This window comes from Bombyx mori, chromosome 17, assembly GCF_030269925.1.
Source record: "Bombyx mori chromosome 17, ASM3026992v2".
Classification (NCBI taxonomy): domain Eukaryota; kingdom Metazoa; phylum Arthropoda; class Insecta; order Lepidoptera; family Bombycidae; genus Bombyx; species Bombyx mori.
Genome location: NC_085123.1, coordinates 7565110 through 7582259, shown reverse-complemented (window position 1 = coordinate 7582259; position 17150 = coordinate 7565110). Strand labels below are relative to the sequence as shown.

Here is a 17150-nt window from a genome sequence, read left to right as displayed (position 1 = left end):
TAACGGGAAGTAAGTAGGTATATTGTTATGTGCAAATATGATATGATTTAGATGGCTGAAATCTAAGACAAGTTCGTCCTTCGAATTTGCCAAGTAAACGATATGATGATTTTTAAAAGTTGCTACACTGATTTTATAAAGTTGTCGTTTGTCGCAAAACATAAAGATATGGCGTAGTACAGTGCCATCTGCCCATTTCTAGCATGCTAAATGTTATCGTATTTTGAGTACGTGTTTTTCTTAGACTATTACAATCGATTTTAATTGTTTTTCTGACTCTAAAGTCCGTAACACACTACCGCAGCGCACCCCAAGGAAGGTGCTCCGCACCATTTGAATCACTTTCACTTGAGAGTGATTCAAATTTTAAACTTATCAAGGGATCGCGTGAAAAAAAAAACACCTACAGAACATTTATTCATTATTAAAAACGTCATTCCTTGTGACTTCCTCTCTAAAATCACTTAATTATTAAATATTTAACGAATTTACAATAGTGTTTTACTCACTGCGAATAAAACTATTTTATTTAAATAGTTCCGAAGAGATGTTGTCGGTAGCCTTTTTCCCGAAATATCTAAACAGAATGTCTAAATATGTTTTGATGACATATTTTAAAGAGGTATTTATGATTAGTGTCATGATCAGTAGATTCCGACCGAAAAATTGATCCGATTTTTCGGATGAGGGCTCCTTAATGAATTTAAATATATATAGATAATAGTTTTGGGGACATCGACTTTCTTGAGATCCTATAAAATACGTTTTAATTATTATTTTTGTATGTTCTAAGCATGACAAATTATGAAATTTTATATAAGCAATCATATTTAATCGATATCAAAGTCAATAATTAATGTACAACCCAAAACAGACGGCCGAACTGACGTGACAATGACATATGGCGCGCTAAACATGGCGGATTTTCGGCCGCATTAGACGGAGACGGAGATATTTACGTATATTCATGTTTCATTTTATGTACGCACTGAAATACTGTTATATTGTTTTCCTGCGAGTTAAAGTGCTGAGTAAGAACGAGATAGATATATGTTTATGTGTGTGCCTTCAAAATGGGTGCTATTTATATAAGCAATTGTACGTATAGAACAATATGTCGTGTCCCTACTATATAGGTCTATGTTTAAAAGCCAATCTATACTAATATATAAATCTACAGTGATGTTTACGGATGTTCCGTTATAACTACTGGGCCGTGCATCTGATTGACTTGAAACTTGTATCCATGCAGAAAATACATGTACTTAGGGATAGGAATATTTATATGAGTGTTGGACTCCCCTACACCAGTTGCGGGGGCGTTAATGACGAGAATGTTTGTGGGGGTGAGAAATAATAATGTTAATTTTAAATGCCCAGCGAAGCGGACGGGTACAACTAGTATACGAGTCGACTATTATCAAAGCCGGCAATGTGACTTTTGGACAATTATTGGTAAATCAGAAAAACGAATTATTGACTTTGTATTCCATTGGCAGTCACAAAACTCTTCTGAACGACATCTTAGATAAATAACAGGTTAAGTATTAACCTTTATTTAATGCAGGTTTTGAATCGTATTCTTTGAAGGAGACGATTATATTCAAATCAATCTGTATTGACATATCAATAAATTTTTTTTGTTCAAATGCACAGATTGCCACCTTTGATAATAGACGACTCATACCTAAGTATAAGTCCCCCTTTCCCTAACCAAATACCTACAACACTGTTTTTAACTCGAAATCTCGACTCATTTATAATGTAAACCGAACCGCCACAATAAACTCTCGCTCGAATAGTAATGTAAACGAGTTTTAACTCGCCAACTCGGCTTGATATGCGAATGACTCGAGTATGAATTTGACTTTAATGCTTTTGAAAATTCATCGCGCGATTTGATGACTCCGACGTGATGATTCAAAATAATTCGAATTGCGATTCGAATCAAGACAAATTTTAATTCGATCGATTCGAATTGAAAAAATACAATTTGTTTCATCGTAATTTAAATGTCATAACGACATATATTTTTTTTGGATTTTATGACCCGCTATTTACAACCTTAATAATACCATCAATAATGTATCCATCCTCAAAGAGCTCCGATTCAAACAAAGGCTTTCGTCGATTGTGCAATTGCGAATCCTTTATATGTTTGGATATATCATTCGTAATGAAAGCTCATTGGAACGTTTAGTGGTTCAAGGAAGAGTAGACGGTCAACGCTCTCGCGGCCGATCATCCACAAGGTGGACAGACTTGGTTAAGTTATCTACGAAGTGTTCCCTTACTGAGTGTACACGTACCGCCACAAATAGAGAGAGATGGAGAAGCCTCTCGAAAGCCGCAACCAAACATTAACAACAAACGTAACCACGACCACTCCGCCAGGAGTGTACGACTGAGAAGAAGAATTTACAACCTTTAGGTTAACTCTTATAATTAATTGCCGTAGGTACCGTATGTACAGACTTGTATAACTGGTGAGTGATTCGTTCCGATGAACCGCTCCCTTTAGGTGACATAAATGAACTCGTTCACCTCCGTACTCGTATGTTCGTTCTGCAGTTCAGCAATCTTTTTTTTTTTTATGATTGAAGGATTACTGGTGGCCCGGAGGCTTTTCCAGTTTCACCAGGGCAGGTGGGCGAGCAAACGCTCAGCCAGGAGGGGTGGGATTTGCTAACAGCTACCCGAGCGCCTCCGAAGGAGACCTAACAGCTCAAGAGTAGCTGCTTCGCGAATGAATCTACTACCGGATCGGAATCGCGACCCGCTGAGAAGATCCGGCGAGAAACTCAGCGAGCTGATTCATGGGTTAGGTGGCACGGCGAACTCTTTGTCGAGTTCGACGAGTACGGTTACCGGGGTCCCTAAGCCTGCTCCTAGTGTTAGAGCTGAAGGCGTCTAATGCAAAGGTTATTGGATCTGATGGATCCGTAAGGACGTGTGGGTTCAGCAATCTTTGGCTCCCTGCTCCGATTGTCGATTTGGTATTATTGGTATTGCCAGCGGTCAAGGCTTGGAACAAATTCACATTTATTATCTTTATCTAAGAGATTCGATTCATCATCATATCCCTCATACTCTCAGTTGTATGTAGGTTTCTCTTAAATTAAGTCGATATTTCAAATGTCACAATTTTACTTTTTGATTGTTATGGTTCCACACAGTTCCACAATAGAACACTACAGAAAAATATAAATTTTGACATTTTTGTAAAGTGTACAAGCAGTGATGTCTCAAGGCTATCAGCATAGGTAGGGAAAAAAAGGTGTTAGCTAATGGCTCGAATATGCCCGGTATATCGCTAAAAGCTGGTATTCTGATCTCATATTTGTTTTGTAATTTTTATAGATAGAATACGCACATTACGGATACAATTAGAACCGCAAAGAGATTCCCTTTTTTGGACTTAAATCAAAATTGTCAGGTCGAATAACTGTGTTTTGTATACAATGCCGAAAATTTTAATACGATGTAAAAAGTAAAAAGTCTTAAAAAATATTGTTCGTTCTAGCAAGAATAGACAGTGTGGTGATACCAATGCAGGCTCATATTGTGTCCCAGTACCAGTATAATCCCGGAAGGATATCAAGCAAAGTAGTTAATTTGTATGGTCAAATAATAAAACAAATTTTACCATTTTAATATTTTAATTTGAAACATTGAATTGTTATTTTATTCTTTAATATAATTTTATAGGAGGTATATACTTACAACATAATATTATCACAACAGTCTGACTGGATACACAGATGTGGCAAGATTAGATTAATAATAAGAGATTCCTACCATATTCGATCAATTAATAAACTTATTGTTGAGCGAAGCAAAAACACACAAAATAAGCACATACAACTCGACCAAGCTAAGTTTGCACCTCGCTGGAATGCGGCCGTCCGCCCGCTTCCCCGCTCACCTTCCCGCGATCGTCCTTTCGTGTCAGTACGGTTAGCGTCTTTGTCGCCGACACGCGTCATACGAGTTTTCGTCTCCCTATACGTTGAATTTTAAATTTTTTAACTGTTCTTGTTAGGTTTTTTGTTGAAGTTTAGTTATATTATTGGACTATTTTTGTTAAGTTTTTGTTGAACTGTTGTTACCTGAACGGATAACGTTCATTTTTTTTACTTCGAGCAATGGGCAACAAAATGAAAGGAAAGGAAAGGTGATACACAGTGAAGGGAGAAACATAATCCTGAAAAAGAAACATAAAGGAAAATTATTACCGAGCAATTGGGATACAAATTTAAAAAGTGCAAGAATGCCCGGGTAGTCTTAATACAAAAACACGATTTCGCTATATTCTAATGTACCTATGGACAATATATTGTTAAAAACAATAAATGCAAAGTAAAATATAACAAACATTTGTTTACATTTTTAAAGTCATAGCGAATCCTTTTTTCAGACCATACCTAAGTGGCAGTGTGACGTAATCGATGCGAGGTGCACACTTAGCTTGGTCGAGCTGTACGTACTATTAATATCTTAACTACATATATTATGAATGTAATTAAAAATAATAAATTCAGTATTACTTGTAAAAGTTCTGATAAATAATCTGTATCTACTATAATTAAAATCTTACTAAAGAGTCCGTATATTGAAAATATTATATTATAGTTATGTCAGTAAAACAAATTATTTCTCGGATTTTCTTCGGTTTTCACAAATCGTAGTCATAATTAAGACTACTTTTAGTCAGTCTGCTTAACATTCAAATATCGACGAATAATATCTTATTCGTCAGTGACCACGAAAACTTTAACGTATTCGGAAGGTCGGAAATAATTTAATGACGATACAAAACGTGAGATTAAACTGTAGTATTAATTATGGCTAGGATGTCAAATACATACATAATTAATTTCTGACTCTATTGTATTAATTGAAGATGATTAGTCAATAAACATCGTACCACAGTCTCATTTAGCCTAATTTCAATTTAGATGAATTGTATATTGGTTCATTTAAGTTCCTTTCAGGAAACGAGGTCAGGATCTGTTTTTGAATTATTCTTTAAGATGTGTTTTTGTGAATAGCACCCAAGCGTTATTTCTTATACTTTGTTATTTGAGCATTTATTGTGATTCTAAACAGATGACTTATCTATCAATTTACGAAAATTCATCCATTGTTAATTTACTTAAACATGTAATTACTCATAATAATAACGGTAGTCTATATTTTTGTTAAAAATATATTTATAAAAGTCTATTGGGTATACAGTTTAATCGACAAAGTCGGATATAAAAGGGGAATTCCCCAGTTCACTTACCCAAGATAAATAAATACGATGACATGTAAATCTGTATTGCCAGTACTGTTATTAGTAATTCTTAACAATCAATGCTGGGTAGGGATTGTCTGCGTTAATTTGAATTAAAAAAATCGAAATCCTTAATTGTTAAAATTTAATATAGACAAATCGAAAAGATTTTTCGGAAATCTCTGTCTCTGTTATTATCGATGGACGATTAAGATTCGTGACAAACAATAATGCCTTTTTTCAGAACTGTTAAAAAAAAATAACAACTTGCCACCAATTAACAGTTCTATGTATTCAGGGGATTTCAAAACATCTAACCTTCGATCAACAATAGTAACTAGATTTCGGGTCAGTGCATAAAATCCGTCTCGTCAAATAACAGCGCACTTGAAATGTGAGCTCTTATTTTGTTTAGTTCTCTTCAAACACAGCCAATGTCAACCCGTCTCACAATACCGCAGTGTGTATTCAAAAGTTGCAAAAATAAGGCCCGAAAAAGCAATTTAACGGCCGGAATATCTTACTTTCGGTAAGTACATGAAGTATAAACTATATTGTAAGCTTTAAACTTATAAATAATATTAAATTTTGAACAAAATTACCGATTTTTAACCACCGCTACAAATGTTGGCCAAGGCTCAGCCAACACATGGACAAACTTTTGCTTAACAGAACAGTAAATGCATGGAGTAGATTTGTGTTGTAATAATTTTTTAAAATTTGTTAGCAGCACTTCAAAATTAGTTGGTTAAAATTGGTTAATGCTGCTTTTGTGTCTGTTTGTTAGACTCTCATTAGATACTTAGCTTTCCATTTTTATTTTAGCTTTCCTAGCAATCACGTGTGCAGAATGGATCTCGATTGTCGCCAGAGAAACAAGAGATGACTTTTATAAGCCAGCTAAGATCTCCGCTTATTGACACTGGACATCTTTGCCTTCCGTTCTCACGGCTACTGAAACGTGGCCGAAACATTGTAATAAAAATACCACGCTTGAAACCGTTTAAACGTTGTTTTATTATGTGCACTGGTCGCGAAAACTTAAAAATATATATTACACAAAAACGTAACGCTAATAAAATAATAAGTAATGTATAGATACTAACAAACATACATTTCCAAAACATAAAAAGTAAACAACTAAACTATTACTTTAATTCATTAATAAATTATTTTAGTGTTAAGCGCGACTCCCTTACCTCCTGTAGTAAATACAAATCGGCATTTCAAGAAGCAAAAATAAATAAAGCAAAACGATGTTAGTTCTCAGAGCAATTAAGGGAAAAGTTACTTTATTTGTTGCTAGTTAAGATTGATTTAACATTAAAAGTTGTTTAAAATATGTCTTTTTATTGGTAAGTGACAGGAGTAATTTATTGCTTTGCTGGTTTTATGTGACGAAAGATCGTAAGTATTAGATAATGTTTTGGAGATTTGTGACTTTATTACTAGGTGCCATAGTTGTTATTAGTTTGAACGTAAAAGTGTTTCAAAACTTTTTTCTCCGTTTGTTAGTAAACGAATGTAGCTATATAAGTATATATTCACGCGGACAGTTTTTGCTTTAATTTTGTACGTATCCCTTTATCTAGTTACTATTGTTGATCGAAGCATCTAACATATAAAGTAACCATATGTCGAGTGGACAGATAGATATTAACAGAACCGACCTGTAAAAATATTTGATATAAAAAAAATTGATTCAATATGAGAAATTCGAAAAGACATCCTGTTTGAAAATGGATAAGTACTATTTGGCCTATTAAAGATCTTAAATCGATTATAAACATTCCACCACGGAACGGAGAACGTTTTTGTTGTAATCTGTATGGCAAGTTATGACAACAAAATTAAAAAATAACATAAGATTTTGCAAAAGGCCCGATAACCTTTGCTACAGCATCAGAATAAATTCGATAGAGGTAAAATGTTTACTCCACGTCCAACAAGTTCATTGTTCTTAATACACGAATTTTCAAATGTATTTTTATTATTAATTAATCCAATAATTATATTACAATTCTCAGGCCAATTACTTGAAAAAAAATATGTTATTGTTACAAATTATAGAAAGTTACATGCATTTCTTTGTATACCTCGTTTCTATTTTATGAAAAATAACCCGCACCTGTATATTATAGGATTTTAGTGTCTAATTAGCTGCTTAAGTTATAATTACAGTACCATGCCACAAGTCTTCTCTCTTGAGACTTTCTTATAAACTTTTTATTAAGCTGATAATAATTAATTTGGTAAGTTGGTTACACAATCATAGTGTTTTGTATTGATTGAAAAAATAAATTAATCTAGTGAACGCTGTTGGTTTGTAAATGCGAGAAAAACTTGCTCGAGTGTTGTCTGCGCGACCGAGTAGTCATCAAGCGGCAGCGAGTCCCGCGCTAGTTCGAGCGCACTGAACACGCGCCACCACGGCAGCCCCGCCGACGACACGTGGTACGTGCTCATGCCCAGGTACGTCTCGCTGGGAACACAACGTTACCACTATTGTACCCCTTCTTTGTAACAGAGTACAGCCCATTACTTTTAGGTGATTTTGTTCTGTGTGCTGTGTTAAAGAAATACTTACACGAGTTTAACTTCATTGAAATTTTTCTTCATATATTGGTCGATGCGTGTGATATCGCTATCCCTGTCAGTTCCCGATCGACATTTAATAACAATCGTATAGCCTGGAACAGAAAAACTAATGAAGTAATTTTATAAGCTTCGTCAACCTAGCTTTTGGGGTTATAATATAGGTTATAATCTGGAAATAATTTGTACTATACTATGTGTCCCGGAAATTGTATAAGAAATCGGAGTAATGAAATCAAATATGTAGATTTCGTAAAATACCTAGTCTGGCCATAAATACTGTTACAAAGGAAAACAAAAAAAAACTCTATGGCAAATAACATTTCTTACTTTTACAGTGTGTTAGTTTAATACATAAATATAAAACAATTTAAAGTATAAAAAGCTTATTCGAAGTGGTCTCCATTGGCTGCAATACAGTCCTTTAAACGTTGAGGCCAGTTACCAATAAAAGCACGCACTCTTTCAATGGGAAAGTTTTTCACTGCCAATCGTACGGATTGTTTTAGGGACTCCAAATTATCATGGCGTTTAGAGCAAGCCGTATTCTCTAAAACTGACCATAAATCATAATCCAGCGAATTAAGATCGGGACTAGACGACGGCCAGTCTTCAGCTCTGATGAAGTCCGAAACGTTCGTTTCCAACCAAAACTGCGTAGACCGAGCTTTATGACCTGGCGCCGAGTCTTGCTGGAAGGACCATTCTTGATTATTGAACATGGTGTTATTAAGGGGCTTCACTACCTTCTCAAGAATGGTATCTTGATACACTTGTGCCGATGTTTTGATACCTTTTTCACAAAAGTATGGCTCAGTCACAGTTTCATAGCTAATACCCCACCAAACCATCACTGAAGTCGGATAGTGCCCACGTTGCACTCTGTCGACTAAATGGGAAGCTTCCTTAGAGCTTTGAGCATAAATACGGTTATTTTGTTTGTTAAAATGTTGCTCAATTGTAAAAATTTTCTCATCCGTAAACAAAATATTTCTATGACCTCCCTTTGCGTACCGCTTCAGTAGATGTTTCGATTTTACTACCCTATTCTCTTTTAAAATATCAGTTAAGAAATGACCAGTACCTCTCTTATAGGCTGCAAGTCCTAGGTCATCTTTTAAAATACGCGACATGGTTCTAGGTGCTATCTTCATCTCCCGAGATAAAATCTTTTGCTTTCGGACAGGATTTCTTCGAATTCTTTCCCTTACTGCTTTGACCACCTTTTTCGTACGAACACTACGTGGACGGCCAGATCTTTTTCTGTCACAAGCAGAGGAGGTCTCATTGCACCTATTAATAGCCCGGTACACAAACATTTTACTAATACCAAGCGTATGGAGAGTTTTAAAAATTGCATTTGGCTCCATACCTACTTTGTGTAATGCAATCACAGCGATTCGGTTCTATTTATCACCCCACTCCATTTTAATATCGCAAAATATTGTACAATGTATTGGCGCCAAAATGAGAAAAATCAATTAGCAATCATATAAAAATGACAGATTCCAAATTCAAATGTAATATTTTGTTTATTTTTAATTGTAACAGTATTTATGGCCAGACTAAGTATACATACAAACAAAATTTCACTCAATACTTTCATTAGAAATAGTACATTGTGCACCAAGGGAGAAAAGTTGGACATTTCTCCCGCGGTGCATATACTATTTTTTCTCCTACCAGGCCGAAAGTTCGTGGAGTACCGAGCCGGGGTCCAGGGGCGAAGCCCTGGCCGGGGAAGGGGGGGCGGAGCCCCCCCGTACTTCTAAAAAAAATCAATTTAACTGTTTTTTAATTTTTAAATAAACTACTACTAATTGAACAAGAACTGTTTGATGAACTCATCTTTGTTTAATACTGCACTATTAAATTTTATTGCCTTTTGTTTATTTCACTAGGTGCGTGAGAGCAGACGTAAACACTAACGCGCATGCGCAGTTGTACCCAGGGAGAAAAAGTTACACTTTCTTCCCTGTACAGCGGGAGGAAAAGTTACACTTTCTTCCCTGTACAAAGGGAGGAAAAGTTACACTTTCTTCCCTGTACAAAGGGAGGAAAAGTTACACTTTCTTCCCTGTACAAAGGGAGGAAAAGTTACACTTTCTTCCTACAAAGGGAGGAAAAGTTACACTTTCTTCCCTGTACAGCGGGACGAAAACCGAATTTTCGGCGTAGGTAGGAGAAAAAAGGATTTTTTTTAAATTTCGAAATCATCGCAGGTTAGGCAGGCGAGTAAAATAAGGAATGAGCGAGAAATACATATATGATTCAAAAGAAATGTGAATAATTAATTTGTACATACACGGCGTTATATGGTTTTCTTGGGTGTACGAAATCCATAATAATATCCATAATATTATTGACTATTTAAGTCTCTTTAGCTTTTCGAATACGAGTAGTAGACGTTGCAAGATTGTTTTTTTTTTTTATAGCTTAGATGTGGGGACGAGCTCACAGTCCACCTGGTGTTAAGTGGTTACTGGAGCCCATAGACGTTGAGATATAGTTCTAAGGTCTCAGTATAGTCACAACGGCTGCCCCACCCTTCAAACCGAAACGAATTACTGCTTCACGGCAGAAATAGGCGGGGCGGTGGTACCTACCCGTGCGGACTCACAAAAGGTCCTGCCATTGTTTCTTCGGACTGTTTCTGTATCACCGGGAGAAGACTTATTCGTCTATACGAGGTAAATTTTGTAGGAGTTTTTCTTTGTTTGATTTGTATTTACAATGGAAAACGTGAATAGAAAATAGTATTTTCAACTTTGCCTATAAAAGTGAATGGCATGTAAATTGATTTCCTTTCTTTAGTAGATGATTCTGTACCTCTGATTTTGGAAATGAAATCCCGGTGCCTTTTTAAACGTTTGGTATTATGGCTTTTCGCCGCATGTGCACTTGAAATTGCTTGGAATCAATTTGAGAATGACACGTTTATAATAATAATAATTTTATAATTATTATTTGTATGAAGATATATGTATAATGTATGAAACAAAAATGAACACCTATTTAACACTTTGAGAGTACGGACGAACTTCAGTTTTGGAAAACTTAAGGTGTCAAAAAGTGAATAATAATAAAATATTAATATGCGCAGAAATCAATGCGGAATGAATATGTTAGAGGAAGTCTGAAAGTGGCACCTGTGACAGAGAAGCTGAGGAGTGCGAGTTTGGGATGGTATGGACATGTGATGAGACGAAATGAAAATGAGGTTGGTAAGAGAGTGTTAACTATGAATGTGGAAGGATATAAAGGAAGAGGTAGACCTAAGAAGAAATGGATGGATTGTGTGAAAGACGATATGGGTAAGAGGGGAGTGAGCGAAGAAATGGTATATGATAGAAGAGTATGGAAGGAGAAAACATGCTGCGCCGACCCCAGGTGACTGGGAGAAGGGCAGGATAATGATGAATGATGCGCAGAAAAATATGATGCACATTTGAAGATCTTTGCACGCATATAGGAATGGCATCCCGATTCTATATTTTATTCGTACGAGATGGAATACGAGGGCGGCACTGAAAATTTCGGGAATTAACGAAGTGACACAACATTACTAATTAAAAATGTATTTATTGCTTTTCGAAGTATTCTCCGCGAAATTTGACACATTTTTCCATACGATGGAACCAATCATTGAAGCAACCATTCCATTCGGAAGTTGGGGTCTCCAAAATGGCCGTTTTGTAGGCGTCCACAGCTTCTTCAGGTGATGAAAATCTCTGTCCACGCAATTTATTCTTTATTTTAGGGAAAGTATAGAAATCATTAGGGCTTAGGTCGGGGCTGTACGGCGGATGGTCTAATAATTCTATGTTTTCTTGCTCTAAAAACTCTTTTGTTCTGTGCGCGGTGTGAGAACTCGCATTATCGTGATGGAGGGTGATGCGGCGGTTGCAGTTCTCTTTACGGAGTTCAGAAACGACCTGTGGCAAACAAATGCTAGCATACCATTCTGCATTAACCGTTCTTTGTCCCTCAAGAAGAATAGTCGTAACATGGCCGGTTTTGGAGACAAACGTAGCCACCATTTTTTTTGCAACATTCCAGGATTCGTCACCTGATACAAAGTTGTATACAGCATTTGAGGATCCTGCGTGGAATCTTTCGAGAGTTCTGACGCACCAAGTAACGCGAGCCGCTTTTTGCTCTTCACAGAGCGAATGCGGTATCCATCGGGAAAACAACTTTTTTACACCTAATTGTTCATGCAAGATTATTTGTATTTGACTCATGCCAATGTCTAAAGTTGCCTGAATTTCGCGGTATGTCACATGTCGATCTTCCTCAATCAGCTTACGCACAGCATCAACGTTTTCTTGGGTGACTGCAGTTTTTGGACGACCTTGACGGGAATCATCACTGAGCTTGATACGTCCACGTTGAAACTCAGCAAACCAGCGATAAATTGTGGTCTTGGATGGGGCTTCATCACCAAATGCAGAAATCATCCGGTCAACACACTGTTTTTGTGTTAAACCACTTCGAAAGTCATAATAAATCATCGCTCTTGAATTTTCTCGAGTCGATTCCATTTTCTCAACGACTGAACAAGTTTGACAAAGCCTCGTGACAAGACCGAGAATCTTTTTTTAAATAAATAAATGGTATTCGATTTTTAAAACCAAGGAGTTTTCAATTAAAAAGATTTTAATATGACAGGAACAGTGGAAATATTCCATTCCCGATACTTTTAGTGCAGCCCTCGTACGCACTTCTTCAACAATGTTCCAGTATTTTTTATAGCTTATATATGTCACGGCCCACCTGGTCTTAAGTGGTAATCGGAGCTCATAGATATCTACAACATAAACGCCGCCACCCACGTCGAAACATGATTTGTAAGGTCTCAGTTTTTTTATATTACAACGTTTGCCCTACCCTTTAAACCGAAACGCATTACTGCTTCATGGCAGAAATAAGCAGGGTGGTGCAACCTACCCGTGCGGGCTCATAAGACGTTCTATAGATATGGTAAGAAATGATTTTCCTTCGCAATTTTTCGGAAAAGTTCGTATTTATCGTGCTCTCTCAAATAGCTTCATTACCCATCTTAGAGCCGTAGGGGTAAGTCACAAAAGCAGGCCTATATATTATTATATAGAGTGGATAATACGCAATTCAAATATTCGCTATAGTTTTAATCATATTTTCAGATTACTTATAAAAAGGTTGTATAGCCATGCTGAAACCTCGAAAACGGTAAAAAAATCCAGTCCATGGAATTATATTTAATACTTACCTGTACCTCATATCGGAAAATAGCAAATTAAAAATAGCAACAACTCAGAGTATTTTGGCAAAGTTGAACAGCTACAATAAAACGAAAGACAATAAAACTGAGTATTTTCAAAGTTACAGAAGGCGGTTCTAACATAATTATGATTTTAAACTAACACGGTCACCAACATAACAACTATTACTTAAAAATATCGGGAGCTCAAGTCGTATAATACACTGGTAAATATCCCGTTTTAAGTAATAATTGTTATGGTTATAACATCTCTATATTATACAATGACATTACTCATTTTGACATTAAACAATAAAGTTCGCTATTAATGGATATGAAAATGTCACTCATTTAATACGATCATTCATTGACAGTTCGGGTGTCATCGTATTCCGATAAAGAACCAAGTTTTCCCGAAGGAAAATAATTTCTCACTACATCTATACCACCAGTAATTACGCAAATTATAATCTTGTTTGATTTTTAGGACACGATGGTATTCCTTCACCGTGGAAGTCAATCGTGAACAATTGTAAAAAAGTACGTATTTCATTACAAAAATTGGTACCCGCCTGCGGGATTCGAACACCGGTGCATCTCTTGACATGAATGCACGGGTCGGGGCGTCTTATCCTTTAGGCCACGACGACTTCAAATTGAATGGATTACGGTAGAATTTGGATCACTGAACGGCCGCTAAACGACTTACCCTGCGAGAATTTGCTCTTGAGATGTTGCAGCGAGCCGAGACAGCAGAGCCTGCCGTTGACCATGACGGTGAGCTTGGAGCAGAGAGCCTCGCACTCCTCCATGCTGTGTGACGTCAGCACCACGCTGCGCCCGCCGCCCACCGCGCTGCTGATGCCGCGCCACACGAGCCGCTTCGACGCAGGATCCATGCCTTTCATTATTGATGGATTTAAACTTATTTCAAAATATCAACTAAATAATATTTAATATTACTGTTCTCCTTATAAAGCTAATATGGTGTAACTACAGTACAAAATATAGTATATTTCACTATTATATTAAGCACAGAACTAGGGACTCTTATTCGTACAGGATCAGTGTATTGTCACAGTAGTTACTGAATCTAATTTTAACTTACTGGTAAACATAGAGCAGCCTATATTGAACAATGACGTCAATGTTTACGTACACACAAAACATGTATATATCCCATTAAAGTAAACTACATTGGCGGGAAAGGGTTATATTATCCTCTCTCAATATCATAAATTAAAGTTTAAACCATTTTATCTTAGTAAATATATTAGTATCAGTATCAATGGGATAACGATTTAAATTTAAATTATTTCTTCACAAAAAGTGCCCCTTGCCTTTAAGTTTTGATGAATACGACATCAATGTGCAATGCCGTCTTGAGACAAAGTCAAACGTTACCTGTTGTTGGTTCATCCAGGAAAACTAACGACGAAGCGCTTAACAAAGCTACAGCAGTACTTATTTTTCTTTTTGTTCCACCGCTGCACTCATGAACCTATTGAAGTTTCAAACTATTACTCCACGTCGTATAGTAAGTGAAAGTACAATTTTAGTTTGAGAGCTCTTAATTGATGTCAACGTCACAAAAATATATTCGAAAGGGTATTTTATATTATTGTTAAATATTTATTGTAACTGTACTATGAATATACTTTTGGGAACGTTACCTTTTTATCGTAGTGTACGACAAATCCCAGTTCAACAGCGAGACGATGAGCAAGTACATCACCAACTCGCTGAGGTATACCGCGTAACAAACAAAAGATCTGGAGGGTCTCTCTCGCAGTAAGGTTATCGAATAATGCGTCGAACTGGGGGCAATAACCTGTGAGCAAAATTAGGATACTGGAGAATAAATGAGTTGTATTCACAAATAGTTTTGTATTATAATAGCTGTTACAGTTCGACTTGCGTAATGTGGTAGTGTGGTAGGGTCGACTCACCAATAAGGCGGTGTACATCCTGCACGTGTGCTCGCACCGAGTGTGCGTGCACGAGCGCGTCTCCGTCTGACACATGTGCGTCGCCGGTCAGCATGCGGGCCGAGCTGATGTAATAGGGTCGACTCACCAATGAGGCGGTGCACGTCCTGCACGTGTGCTCGCACCGAGTGTCCGTGCACGAGCGCGTCGCCGGTCAGCATGCGGGCCGAGATGATGTAATAGGGTCGACTCACCAATGAGGCGGTGCACGTCCTGCACGTGTGCTCGCACCGAGTGTCCGTGCACGAGCGCGTCTCCGTCCGACACATGTGCGTCGCCGGTCAGCATGCGGGCCGAGATGATGTAATAGGGTCGACTCACCAATGAGGCGGTGCACGTCCTGCTCGTGTGCTCGCACCGAGTGTCCGTGCACGAGCGCGTCGCCGTCCGACACGCGTGCGTCGCCGGTCAGCATATGGACCGAGCTGATGTGTAATAGGGTCGACTCACCAATGAGGCGGTGCACGTCCTGCACGTGTGCTCGCACCGAGTGTCCGTGCACGAGCGCGTCTCCGTCCGACACATGTGCGTCGCCGGTCAGCATGCGGGCCGAGCTGATGTAATAGGGTCGACTCACCAATGAGGCGGTGCACGTCCTGCACGTGTGCTCGCACCGAGTGTACGTGCGCGAGCGCGTCGCCGTCCGACACGCGTGCGTCGCCGGTCAGCATATGGACCGAGCTGATGTGTAATAGGGTCGACTCACCAATGAGGCGGTGCACGTCCTGCACGTGTGCTCGCACCGAGTGTCCGTGAACGAGCGCGTCTCCGTCCGACACATGTGCGTCGCCAGTCAGCATGCGGGCCGAGCTGATGTAATAGGGTCGACTCACCAATGAGGCGGTGCACGTCCTGCACGTGTGCTCGCACCGAGTGTCCGTGCACGAGCGCGTCGCCGTCCGACACGCGTGCGTCGCCGGTCAGCATATTGACCGAGCTGATGTGTAATAGGGTCGACTCACCAATGAGGCGGTGCACGTCCTGCACGTGTGCTCGCACCGAGTGTCCGTGCATGAGCGCGTCGCCGTCCGACACGAGTGCGTCGCCGGTCAGCATGCGGACCGAGCTGATATGTAATAGGGTCGACTCACCAATGAGGCGGTGCACGTCCTGCACATGTGCTCGCACCGAGTGTCCGTGCACGAGCGCGTCGCCGTCCGACACGCGTGCGTCGCCGGTCAGCATGCGGAAGGTGCTGGTCTTGCCGGCGCCGTTGACTCCGAGCAGGCCGAAGCACTCTCCGCCGCGCACCGCGAACGTGAGTCGGTCGACGGCTACGAGGCGCCGGTAGCGCTTGCTCAGCTCGCGACACACGAGGCTGAACGCGGTGACCTCATTACGCGACAATGCCAGTACGCGCCGTCTCTCCGTGGCGACGTCATCGTCTTCGACTGCCTCCTCTACAGAGGTTTTCGTTTGCGACATTTTATCACGAGGTTTGTACATGAGCTACAACATTAACTGTCAGTTAAAACCAAGAAATATCTTTAATGTACGTTAATTGACAGAAAAAAAATTCATCCGTTGATAGAACCTTGTCCGAATGGCTAGCGAATGGTTGCCTTTCGGCGCCTTTTGAGGGGGTATAGGGTGATCCAGTACAATGGTCTCCGCCGCCGCCCACGGGTCAGTAGATGACTTGAATCTGGGTGTTACTATTAAACTCTACCCCAGTTGTTGTGCCGGAGTCGAAGACCGAAATCCACTCATTTCGGCGATCGTATGCAGGGTGGATTGGGGGTCCTTGCATGCTCTGCACCAGCTCCTCGCGCATCCCCTTTTCGACTATTCATTGCGCCTGGCGCTTTATTCAGGTATTGCCTTGTTCTCACCTCTGGCATCCTACCTCTCCGAATCCTTACTCTTCAACCAAAAATAATTATGACTTGACAAAAGTCAGAGCACGTTGCCGGAATTGGCGAGCGACCAAAGAGCTATCTCTCCTGGAGCCGTGCTTTCTGGGCGCTGGATAAGGCTAAGGCTAAAGAAGATAAGGTGCGAGTGGGCCTAAGTGCATTCCCGGAGTGGTTCTAAAAACATGCGCCTT

The 17150-nt window shown here is 39.2% G+C and overlaps 2 protein-coding genes across 6 annotated transcripts in view; one reads left to right on the top strand and one right to left on the bottom strand.

Annotated features, from left to right (window-relative positions):
• Positions 1-17150, top strand: part of LOC134200438 (uncharacterized) — a 400183-nt gene that overhangs the window by 24704 nt on the left and 358329 nt on the right. The window lies entirely within an intron of this gene.
• LOC101740779 (phospholipid-transporting ATPase ABCA3) overlaps positions 3641-17150 on the bottom strand; it is a 35875-nt gene continuing 22365 nt past the window's right edge. For 3 of the 5 annotated variants that reach the window (XM_062673344.1, XM_038016880.2, XM_062673345.1), the window contains exons 24-29: positions 16195-16552; positions 14789-14946; positions 14520-14616; positions 13825-14016; positions 7866-7968; positions 3641-7760 (exon numbers count right to left, since the gene is read on the bottom strand). In XM_062673344.1, the coding sequence (XP_062529328.1) occupies positions 7580-7760; positions 7866-7968; positions 13825-14016; positions 14520-14616; positions 14789-14946; positions 16195-16552 (1089 nt within the window). In that variant the 3' untranslated portion in view covers positions 3641-7579. Of the gene's footprint in view, positions 7761-7865; positions 7969-13824; positions 14017-14519; positions 14617-14788; positions 14947-15382; positions 16553-17150 lie in introns of those variants that run through there. The other 2 variants (XM_062673346.1, XM_038016881.2) reach the window with 2 other exon arrangements.